Here is a 12,475-nt window from a genome sequence, read left to right as displayed (position 1 = left end):
TGCCCATAAGCACACAGAATGATGTAAGCTAAATGGCCACTCACCCGCCCTTAATGTAGTCCAGGAAGGTGACTTCAATATCCACTAGGAATGACAGGAGGGTCACCTGTAGACCAGAGTATGGAGACGGGGGAGGGGGGGGTTCAGCTCGGCAACAAGCCGCCACCCACTCAGGGTGATTCATTCCAATTAAACATCGTATTGCATTTTACAGTAAATAACCTGCACTTACTGTAAAATGCTATTAGAGCTTCATTAATGTGACTGGGGCAGTTTAAAATGGTGGGAGAGGGCGGTGGGGAGACTGCAGGACTTGCAGGAGGGCGTCATTATCACACTGCGGACGGCATGAAGTACTGTACGTGCAGGACACGAGGCTCGTTTGGCTTACCGTTCCAGAGTTGAGATATTTTTTCTTCTTGCCTTTCTTCTTGGGGTTTATGACCTGTGGAGATGGACAGAGTGATTATATTTGGATATTTGAGGGTTAACGCATTTTAATGGTTACAGAAGTAGACCGAGGGGCAATGTCACGTCGTGTTTTCCTGGATTATGTTCATGTAACATGTATCTGGGAGCTGTGTTAGAGGGGAGATTGCTTTAGAGGAGAGATTGTTAAACATACATTTTTGGTCATGCAAATGTCCTCATTAAATGTCCTAACATCCTAACCACACACACACACACACACACACACACACACACACACACACACACACACACACACACACACACACACAGAGGTGCAGCAGAACAAATAGTGGCAGGGAGTCACTGGTAAAAAGTGGTCTGAAAAGGCTTTTGCTTCAGAGGTTGTCATTCTGAATAAATAAACCATGAGAGAAAGTGTGTGTGTGTGTGGGGGGGCGGGGGGGAGTTAGAGGTGTTGGACAGATAAACCCTCACTAGACAATCAATTGCAGAATCACAGATGGAAAATTCTCTCTGTCCATCTCTCTCTCACACACACACACACACACACACACACTCACACAATCACAAACAAATATATATAAAAATGCACTCTACCATATTTACAAACACACAGCTAACCTTGAGTGACAATCACACCCGTGCACCAGCACACACGGGCACTAGCACGCACGTGCACCAGCACATCTGCACTGTGGAGCATTAAGACGCCCTAACTGATCCCGTGTTCACTGTCGCTCTTATTAGCATGCTGCTTCATACCGCTAATCACCACACGCCACAATCTCGGCCATGCTATATAAACAATTATGCTTTAGCTATGGAATCGTACATGGTGTAACATTTGGGGAGGAGCAGGCTGTTCAGTGCTAGCCTACCTAACAAGCAAAGTCAGTCACAGAGGGGGGGCGTGTGCATATCAGCCAACATAGCTCCACCCCCTTGTTTCATCTGGTCCTCTCCTGGAGAGGGCCTGTGAGTGGTTGCTCTGGGAACCGAGGTGTGGGAGGAGCCTCAGTGTCTCGTGACGCCTCACCTCGTACACGTTGAATTGAGACTGGCCCCGGGACAGCTCTCTGTAGCTCGTGCTGAACTCGCCGATGAAGTCGTGACTGTAGGTGTATGCACACACACGGACACACACACAAACACACCCAGAGAAGAGAAACACTTATTTTAATGTGATCTCTTCTAGATTATCCATGATCAAAATTATGAGCATTCATCTAATCCATTTTTTAAGCCAAACCAAGTCATGTACAACGTAAACAGTTCCAAATTTTTTATCTGTTATGAATGTGTCTAGAGGCAGTGCTCTGACATGGGTTGGATATACACTATATTGCCAAAAGTATTCGCTCACCCATCCAAATGATCAGAATCAGATGTTCCAATCACTTCCATGGCCACAGGTGTATAAAATTAAGCACCTAGGCATGCAGACTGTTTTTACAAACATTTGTGAAAGAATGGGTCTCTCTCAGGAGCTCAGTGAATTCCAGTGTGGAACTGTGATAGGATGCCACCTGTGCAACAAATACAGTCGTGAAATTTCCTCTCTCCTAAATATTCCACAGTCAACTGTCAGCTGTATTATAAGGAAATGGAAGTGTTTGGGAATGACAGCAACTCAGTCATGAAGTGATAGGCCACGTAAACTCTTGGAGTGAGGTCAGTAGGTGCTGAAGTGCATAGTGTGAAGAGGTCACCAACTTTCTGCAGAGTCAATCACTACAGACATCCAAACTTCATGTGGCCTTCAGATTAGCTCAAGAACAGTGCGCAGAGAGCTTCATGGAATGGGTTTCCATGGTCGAGCAGCTGCATCCAAGCCATACATCACCAAGTGCAATGCACCACCACTGGACTCTAGAGCAGTGGAGGTGTGTTCTCTGGTGTGAAAAAACATGCTTCACCATCTGGTAGTCTGATGGACGAGTCTGGGTTTGGCGGTTGCCAGGAGAACAGGAGTTGTCTGACTGCATTGTGCCAAGTGTAAAGTTTGGTGGAGGGGGGACTATGGTGCTTTATGATTATGGCTTCAGCATACCAAGACATTTTGACCAATTCCATGCTGCCAACTTTGTGGGAACAGTTTGGAGCTGGCCAACATGGTAACATGACTGTGCACCACTGGTCCATAAAGACATGGAGTCTGGTGTGGATGAACTTGACTGGCCTGCACAGTGTCCTGACCTCAACCCAATAGAACACCTTTGGGATGAATTAGAGCGGAGACTGAGAGCCAGGCCTTCTTGTATGTGACCTAACAAATGCACTTCTGGAAGAGTGGTCAAAAATCCCCATAAAAAAACACTTAGTATCCTTGTGGACAGCCTTCCCAGAAGAGTTGAAGCAGTTCTAGTTGCAAGGGGTGGACCAAAGTCATACTGAACTCTATTGATTAGGAATAGGATGTCACTTAATCTTATATGCGAGTCAAAGGAAAGTAAGCGATTACTTTTGGCAATACAGTGTATTTCTGCTGAGTGGTGTGATTCCAGCTCTGATATTATCTAGCTCTACAAACCAACCCAAACCACAGTGACGTATTCACTAAATCACCATTAACATGCAGTTAAAAACACTGCACCGAAAGCACTGAAAGTCTTCATATATCCAATGAGTGGGCTCGTGAATGGTCGACGTTCGGAGCGTGTTTCTGAATACGATGCTTGGTTCAGAATGTAGACATGAGCTCGGACTGCAGAAATGGCCCAACGTGGGGCACCAAGCACATCTTGGAGCCTCCATCAGCAGGTCTGGTGTCCTGTACAGCACACTGACTGAACCAGGACACAGGTGCAGGAGGCTGAGAGAACCTTTGTTCCGTTTGGGTTCTGAAGCAGGGCATTGAGCACACACTCCTCACGAGGAACACGCTCACTTAAACAGCCAATTAGATGGTATTATGTGCACTTGGTAAGCTGACTGGGGACTAATCATTGGCTGATCTGCTCAGGTAAACACAAGCAATATGGCTTATAACTATGACTAAAATAGACATCGTATGGATGAGACACTTGCTGTGAGCTGTGTACTTTTCATTTATTGGCCGGATGCTGCTGCATTGGCTCCCTAACAAATGAGGAGAAGGTTTGAACACTCTCCTTTGTACTGAGCCGTCTATGTCTTTGTGGGGGTGTGTGTGTGTTGAGTGTGTGTATGTGTGTGTGTGTGTGTGTGTGTGTCATACCTCCCATCCCTGTCCCAATCATATACTTCAATCTTGATTGTTCTACATGAAGATAGATAGATAGATAGATAGATAGATAGAGCGAGAGAGCGAGAGAGAGAGAGAGAGAGAGAGAGAGAGAGAGATGAGAAATAAGGTTCACAGGGGACCTCATTGACCTCGCAACAATAATATCCAACATTTCAAACTGGGCTTTTATTTCAGCCTCGCTGCAATCACAAATGTCCAGCTGAAGGATCATTCTCTCAGCGGCAAGTGAACCTTTTCCCCTTTGACAGCCGCCCCAACTCTAACAGCCATTTTCTTTTTTACAATTCATCCTGCCAAGAGCTGGGGTAAGGGACATGCACAAGCTGCCAGGCGAGAGAGAGAGAGAGAGAGAGAGAGAGAGAGAGAGAACAAATGAACTGTGGGCTGCTTTGCTACAAAAGCTAGTCATTAGTGTTAGCGCATTACAAGGTGAATAAGTCAGCGGCGAATTTGTTTCCTTGTGCCATTGGAGAGTGGCAGGATTTCTAAGAGCTACGCAAGGGCGCTTAAAAAGCCAGAGAACTCGAAGTGCTTGGTGCCGCTACCATTCATGTGAACTGGTTAAGCCACGCGAGCCCTGCAGTGTTCGCAGTGTGAAGGAGCAGGAGGCAGGAATTAGGGCCCGAGAGATGCAGATTAAGAATGAATTAAGATTAAGGCTCGGAAAGACCATGACACCCAGCTCTGTTTACCCTCCATTCTCAAATTTCATCCTTTACACCTCATGCCATCTCATTTCTTTAGCATTACGACTAATAACTGCTTACAGCCTCCGTCTCCTCGTGTTTCTCGTTGCAAATCTGTTTCACCGTATTGGACCAGATTAGACCGTTTTAGCCACGGCGACAGTAGCTCATTAACGTTCGCACCAGAGCGTCTCCAGGGGAAACGGAATCCGCGGGCGTTCCATCGCGATGCGAGTTAACACGGCAACGGGATGCTCACCCATGCTCCATAGCAACCCTCCCGCCTCCTTACCCTTCCACCACGCCTCCCCGGCCTCCCACAGGGCCTTATCTCCAGAGACAGACTCCCATCGTGGTCCCCCACCATCGCTCACATCCAATCAGCCGGTGACAGATAATGTGGGAGTGATGGGGCTCTAATCAGCGCCCCTCTCCACAGCTGAGCCTCTACAGCTTATCAGCGTGGAGCCGCGTTCAACGGACGGTGAGGAACGTGTGTGCGGAGGTGGATGTTCTTTTCTCTTGCTCTCACTCTCTTTCTTGCCTTCTCTCTCTCTCTCTCTCTCTCTCTTCTGTTGATATCCCCCTGCTACTTTCGGACACTCAGCACATGTCACTTTTCATTCAGCCGTTCACTGCCGTTATGCTAGATTCATTTCAGCATCTAGAACTAATGTGTGGCCAGTGGCAGCTCCCAGTTGCATTATGGGTATTGTAGTCCTCTAGGCTAACAGCAGAGGTGCCAGGTTTGTTTGCCTTACCTGTCATAGTCTCCGTTGCACAAGGCTCTGACAGGAATCTTGAAGGCCTGCCACACAGGGCTTAGGGTGTTCTTCACCACTTCTGTCTTATGGCAAATGGTGAATCTAGCAGACGCAAGCAAAAAACTTTGAGAAACACCGCAATACCCCAACACACGGACAAACATAGCATCAAAGCTTTGCTAATTTCTGATCGTTTACATATTAGATGCTTCCAGTTTATATGCCGTCATACTAAAGTAGTTACCATTTATTTGAAAGCCACATTGTCTCCTGTTCTCCTGTTATTGACTTTAATAATGTCTGCTAGTCATGTTCAACAATGCAGAGATGATAAAATTCCCCCAATCTTTACAGGACCCAGCATGTACTGTGTGAGCGGAAGTTACCGAGGCTCTGAAGCAACTGGTTTTTGATTCTTGTGTAATTTCATGAACAAGGTTTCAATATGTCATCTACCAAATGACCTCCCTGACATACCATGAAAGATTCAATTAGCTCTTTACTTTAACTACCCACATCTATCTCATCTTCAATCTCCATTTCAGTTACTGGCCACCTCAAAGAATCCAATAATGACATATCCATTTGCCACTAACCTTGACATGATTAAAGTAACAGACAGTATGTGTTCCTTTAACTGGCCCTTATAAAAATATGTCAATATTTCACAGAATTCACAGATTCCTGTCCGGTTTGATAAGCACATCGTTTCACACTGCTCTGAGAACAGAGACAGTTGCACATGGAACCTTTTGGTTAAATTTATAATGAATTAACCCTCACTGAGCTTTAGTTATGTGACAGAGGCTGTAGGAAGGATCAATTAAAACACCTCACTTTTATTTAACAAATACGTGAGCGCAAACACAAGGAAGTGAGTGTGTTGGCAGAGAGAGAAACACAGAGAGACAGAGAGTCAGTATAGCAAGATTTTCCCTGAGGTGTTCTGAGATGTATTTGTTGGAAATGCCCACCTACAACACACACACACACACACACACACACACACACACACACACACACACACACACACACACACACACACACACAGCCTACATGAGCAATGCTCAGATGGGGATGGGGGATTGGAGATGATTGGAGAATCTATACAAGGTGGAGTTTAAGGAAATCCAGGGGCTGAGTAACATTGAGATCCAAAGAGAAGTGTGTGTGTGTGTGTGTGTGTGTGTGTGTGTGTGTGTGTGTGTGTGTGTGTGTGTGTGTGTGTGTGTGTGTGTGTGTGTGTGTGTGTGTGTGTGTGTGTACGTGCGTGTCAGTTGAACTCACGTTCCATCCTCATTGCTACGGTAGAACACAAGAAAAGGGTCTGACTTTCCAAAGAAGTCTTTCTTGTCCAGTTTGTTGCCACAGAATTGCATCATCACCGATTCCTGGAGGTCAGGATGTTTTGCAGAGACAAAGTCAAAAATGGTTCATGGGAGCACGTGAGAGTGTGCCTGGATATCTGTGCTATGCTGATGGTTAAGCTCATGCCAGTACCAGCATTAACTGAGCAACAGGCTCTTCTTAGGCAAATTACATGGAGTAAATGCTAAATGGTCCCCCGCGTGGTCTTCCAGATTTGCTTAACTGTATCCAGATGGCAAAGCTAAAGAGAAATAAGGAATCTCATTGACAAGCAAACATGCATGCAAACACAGGGACAGGAGCACAAAAACAGACACATAAGCATGAGGGCCTGTGTGTGTGTGTGTGTGTGTGTGTGTGTGTGTGTGTGTGTGTGTGTGTGTGTGTGTGCCCAAGCTGGATTCTAGCCTGTAGCAGTATTATCTGGGGGGATTTGAGGCTTCAGGCCCATCACGGCGATCAGTATGTCTGGGGTTAAGCCAAATACACAGCAGGTGTGCGCACACACACACACACACATATATACACACACACACACACACCTTATCACCTTATTACAGCTTTATCATTCACTCCACTCTTTATTACTGAAATTAGCAATTTACAACAAACAATAAAGCCTGCCAGTGTCAAGCACTATGAACCATCTGACCCCAGGGAGTTTAGTGATAGCAGAACTGAGTGTGTGTGTGTGTGTGTGTGTGTGTGCGCACTCACCCTGCAGTTACTCAACTCCTCAGCCTTCACTATAATGGTGCCACATTTCTTGCTGGGAATACCCCTGCAGGAGGAAACACAAGCCTGTCAAGACCTGGGGATACACAGATAACGTAATGTCTGGACTGCAGGTCTGCCACCACTCCCCCCCTCCCTTTCTCTTCCTCTCTATTCCTCTCTCTCTCCCTCTTTCTCTCCATCTGCTATTTATGCCCAGCTTTTCCAGTCCGCGTGGCCTTAAGTCACCACACGTAGTGTAACGGAGCAGTGACAGATTTGCTCGCTTCAACAACTGGGGGCCACATTTTTCAACATTATTTATTCATCAAAGACTGGCAAGTCGGTGAATGTTGGCTGTGTTTATTTCTGTTTTTATTAGCAATGGCATCATGAGGTCTTGACCCCCCCCAAATAAAAAACAAAAACAAACAAGCCCTCGCTGTTATCTGTGGTCTTTTATGCATGACTGCCATTGTGGACATATGCAGATGTCTGTGTGCATAGCCCAACTGGTTTGAGCTTCAAGTCGACTTGTTGCATATTAGGATCGAAGACAGATCGAAGACTGTAACCAGAGGTTGATATGGAACAGTTTCTTGTAAAATGAACGATTATTTAAACCACTATGAATTGTTGCACGTCAAACAAACACAGAAGCAATGTCAAAACAAACCTTTAATAAGCAGTTTCCAGGGTAACGGCCTGTAACCAGCAAGTATGTGAGTACGAAAAAGTTATATTTGTGTTTTTCAGTGACAGCAGTGCCTATAAGCTGTCACAGACCATCACTCAACCAATGACTGTAGAAAGGGCGAGTTGGATCTGTCTCCAGAGAACCACCCATCGTCCTGGAGTCTAAGCACCCAAGAGAGTGCTGAGCAAAAGGTGATTGGGGAGTGAACAGAAACACCTTGTTGGGTGATTCACCCAACCATTACTGAAATAAAACCCAGAGAGTCCAGCACGGTACGCGACATAAATGTGGCTTCTGACGTGTGGCAGGTCAAACCCCCCCCCCCCCCCCACACACACACACACACACACACACATTAATTAAAGATCATTCTCAGTTTGGCTTTTATATAAAGCACTGACTTTCCAGATGGATTCTCCCCCCACCTCCCTGTGCTGGTTATGTAAAGGACTGATGGGGGGGGACCTGCTGTCAGCAGTGCTGTGGAGGGAGTCTCAAGGCTAATGGAGAGCCTTCAGATTTCAAAATGAAACCCTGAGCAACTGAGCTCATAATAATTTTTGCTGGTGTGGGCAGGACAAGTGAACTAATAACGTTCCCAGCATTTTCAGTTTTTATATGGAATATTCTGGTTTAATTGTAGTACACTGGTCCAACTGTAGTATACTGCAGATTCTACAGCCTACCACTGCTCGATCTGACTGGATACTCATAACTGGCCTCTTTTGGCTTCATACTACAGCTTACAGAATGTGAAGCAGTGACCATTACAGTGAAGAATGTCAACTGTGACCCATGAGGATTTACACTACACAAATCCTGAAATCCAGCAGGCCAGAACCGAGCACAAACCGCCTGTCCGTCATCCACGAACACACAGGACAACGTACTGACAGGTGAACATCCGCCCTCATCTCCTGTCTCCACGAACTCTTGAGCAGTAGTGAGGAACACAGACCAGGGTGTGAGGAAGGACGAGGATGGAGAGCTGTGGATCTGGAGAACAGGGCTCATCTCCTCCGGTGTCTCATGTGGTCCCGCACCTGCCGCGTGTTTTTATGACGTCCACACCCCTGTGTCTCTCAGCTTCTGCCAGGGAGCTGCATTAGCCTCGAACATGCTACTTATTGTAAGCTGATGCAGTAATGTGCTGTCAAAAGCAGAAAGGTCTGCGTGTCCTGGCACTGGTGTTATGCTATACAGTTCCATTGAATAAAGACCACATAGTGAATGTGGATATTTTTAACATCTTATCCATGCACACATTTTCACAGAATGTCATGAAGACCTCACCACTATTCATTCTATAACACTGTCATGTTTTCCATATAGAGCCAATGTTCTGACCTTTTAACCACTATATCACACAAAATCACGCAAATCCTTTGCGCAATATAATATTTATGAGTATTCTAATGATGGCAACAGCGTAGGGTGCTATTTCTTGTAGATTTACACACAGTGGGATAGTAATGACTGAATATACAGATTTTTGATTTGCAAATTGGCAAAATGGTTTATCCTTCCATTTTGCTTTGCTGTACTAAAAACTGAATCCATGATCCTTTACTGAAGTGTGTAGATCTAAAAATATAATCCATGCTCCATGAATTCAGGATCTACAAAAGGTAGTATGAGTACATTATTATTCATCCAGTCAACCAATCAACCTGTTCTGCTGGAGGGAAGTGTGAGCGTTCCCCAAAAAAACCAGCATGTCTGGTGTCCACGCCATGAATCACACGTGTCACACTGCACTATTTTTGGTTTGATTTCAGGGGTTTAATTAAAATCTCACACGTTTTAATTATGTAGCGAGGTCATTTAATACTGGCCTCGTATCTTCATTAGGGAGTTCTTCCTCCTCTAAATAGCCTGAGCGTAATGTGGCAGGAGCAACAAACCTCGAAAAGCGCCAGGAACAGGCAGATTTCCTCCTGGAACAATTCTACGAAACGTCACGCACGCTCCTCAATCGAAATGTACTAGACTCAACAACTAGAGCCCAAAGTAAAAATACAGATGATGCTGATTTTATGCTAAAGCAACACAAGATTCAATAACACTGTATTTTATATACAATGCAATAAAAATATGCACAGTACTTCAGTAATTACTCAATTAATGTTTAGTTCGAGAATTGAAAACGTCTAAAACAAAATGTCTATAAAATGTAGAATTTTGTTCCTTCCCTTCAACCCTCCTTTTCGTGGATCTAATAAATTCACCTTCACTCTTCACAGCTTTGAACCTCCTATCAAGCCCACACCACAGGGTTATCAGCTCAGTCTCTTCCTTATCAGTTAAGTAATTAAAGTTTTTTAAGCCTTAAAGTTTCTTAATTTGTCCATTAGACTGATTTGAACCCTAAGGAAGAATGTTGACAAAGGTGTCACCTATGTTTACACTATTTCATACTAACCAGAAATCTGTGCTTGGCTGTCTGGTACAAATGTTGTTGGTCAAAGGGGATGAACAGATCTTTGAAGTCTCAATATGTCTAATAAGGTAAAGCTTGAATCTTCTACTCTAGCCAGTAGACATTCTGTATGGCCAACGTTTAATACAGCTTTCCAGCATTAGATTAAAGTCCTCAATAAAAAAAAGAAGAAAGAAAACGCTGGGAAATTGTGAAGAAGTGGAGAACATGATTTTCTATTGCTCCAAACAGACCTTTACAGATTTGGAAAAGTACCCATAGATATTAATAATAAGCACCCAAGTTTGATTAACCTTTATCAGCCAACACAGGAAGTGACCTGCCAGATCACACTCGGTATGTAAAACATCCCCAGGAAACCTGATCCTCAAATTAAGAACTCCGCACCATGGGCGAACCAAATGTCAACGTCCTATCGTGACCTCAAAAAGTTTGTGTCAGATGTAACTGAACGAGTCTCGAATAAAAAACACTGCCTTTTGTTGCTTAGTAAATTAAAAGAATGATTTGCACTCCAGAAGTTGCCTTAACCCATTAATTAAGTGTAAACCAGTGAGGGACAAATGCAAGAACTACCAGCTACCATGAAATTCTTAAATGAAATAACAGAAAAACAGCTTTAACTGGCAAAATGAGATACACACACTTAGCAATGGCCAACTCAACTTAGATTAGCCTCAGAGCGCTAATGATGCTTTACAGCACCAATGGTCAGAAGGCAAGCTCAGTGAGTGTAACGGTGCAAGACTGCCCTCAGTTCAAAAGGCTTGACCGATAGCAATATACGCTGACTCTCCCCATAGGTGCACTTCCTTAGTCACTTCCTTTATTCTCTGTCCTCCAAAAAACGCAACCTCTTGTTGAAAAGAAATAGCAAATGTAGACGTTAATCTTTCACACAGCATTGTCCTAATGGACAATGAAGAACTACTCCTCTAGGAATTTGGACTAGAGACGTATCCGGTTTCTTGGAGCGAAGACAATGTGGCGTATTGACAGCCTGCAACAGCTTCAAGTTCTCTTCAGGTAAAACAGCTTGGCCAATGAGAACGACGTCTTGGCAAACATCCGTTGCGTTAGCCTCAGGTACCTCGAGAAGACGAGGATTCCACCATCGCGAATAGCTGTTCGCCAGCCTCCAGACCCCACTCTCAGATTTGTATGTTTTTTTTATTTTATTTAAGCACATGCAAAGTCGGCTGTTTTCTCCAATGCGTCTGATCTGGAATTAGTGGGCTGAGAAAGCTCGAAAAGGATGTCAGGTTTGTCGTCTGTAGAGGCAGGGACCAGGTCGGATGTACATTTTTTTGGCAGCTGGTGGTTTTCTAGGTGGAAGAATGGAGGTAAATCCTCCGTCCGTTGTCACTGTAATGGCAGGGGAAGTGCTCGACGGGAGACAGCTATGGCACTTCTCCACAGGAGAGCTTAACTGCATTTTATCAGTCTCAGCACTTTAATAATTTTATTTTTATTTCCTTTTCTGTTCAAGTTTTGACAAGTGTGTATACATACATACATACATACATATATATCACTTATGTGTTTACACATGTGTATATACATATGTATGGTCAGGACACAGTGTTCATTCCCCCCACGCCTCAAAACCGATACAGTCACCCCATGGGCGGGTGAGTTTGAAGGACGTCTGATACATAAATTGGATGAAACTCAGAGACATTTGTTTGAGAGTAAATCAAGTAGTGCCAGGAAACAGTAGGAGGCTGTTCAACCCAGACTGCCTGACCCCAGCTTCATTAGCGGAGCTGGATGGTATTGATGGCTCAATGTTATACCAAGCAATCTGATTTCTTTTCAAAAGATTCAATGAAATTCAGCTCCTCTCTGAACGGTTTCTCTTGACATATGTTTTCTCTCCAAAACAAGTCAGTTTGTGGCACTTATTCCATATCTGCAGTTAAGTGGTGTTTTTCAGTGAGTCCAAATGAAGGATGTTGGAGTGTTTGTAGTCTTCTCCACAGATGTGATAAAGAACTGGGGAAAGTCGCTGGCAGACTGTTTTAAAGCAGCCTACAGGTGGCAGGCTACACTGGTGCATACCATCCGTCTCCCGAGCCTGCTGAGCATTCAGCCGTTCATAACCTGACCTGGAAAACTAAGTGAGAAAGAAAGGGGGAGAGAGATAGA

At 44.6% G+C, this 12,475-nt stretch overlaps 1 protein-coding gene across 1 annotated transcript in view; it reads right to left on the bottom strand.

The window, feature by feature from the left end:
- LOC143514028 (copine-8) overlaps nt 1–12,475 on the bottom strand; it is an 80,855-nt gene that overhangs the window by 22,849 nt on the left and 45,531 nt on the right. Inside the window, 7 exon segments of the mRNA XM_077004764.1 lie at nt 45–106; nt 392–445; nt 1,469–1,544; nt 3,629–3,670; nt 5,106–5,210; nt 6,396–6,499; nt 7,194–7,257. Of these exon segments, the coding sequence (XP_076860879.1) occupies nt 45–106; nt 392–445; nt 1,469–1,544; nt 3,629–3,670; nt 5,106–5,210; nt 6,396–6,499; nt 7,194–7,257 (507 nt within the window).

Source organism: Brachyhypopomus gauderio, chromosome 5, assembly GCF_052324685.1.
Source record: "Brachyhypopomus gauderio isolate BG-103 chromosome 5, BGAUD_0.2, whole genome shotgun sequence".
In the NCBI taxonomy this organism is placed as follows: domain Eukaryota; kingdom Metazoa; phylum Chordata; class Actinopteri; order Gymnotiformes; family Hypopomidae; genus Brachyhypopomus; species Brachyhypopomus gauderio.
Note: the sequence above shows the minus strand (reverse complement) of the source record. Positions and strands in the feature narration are given on the sequence as shown.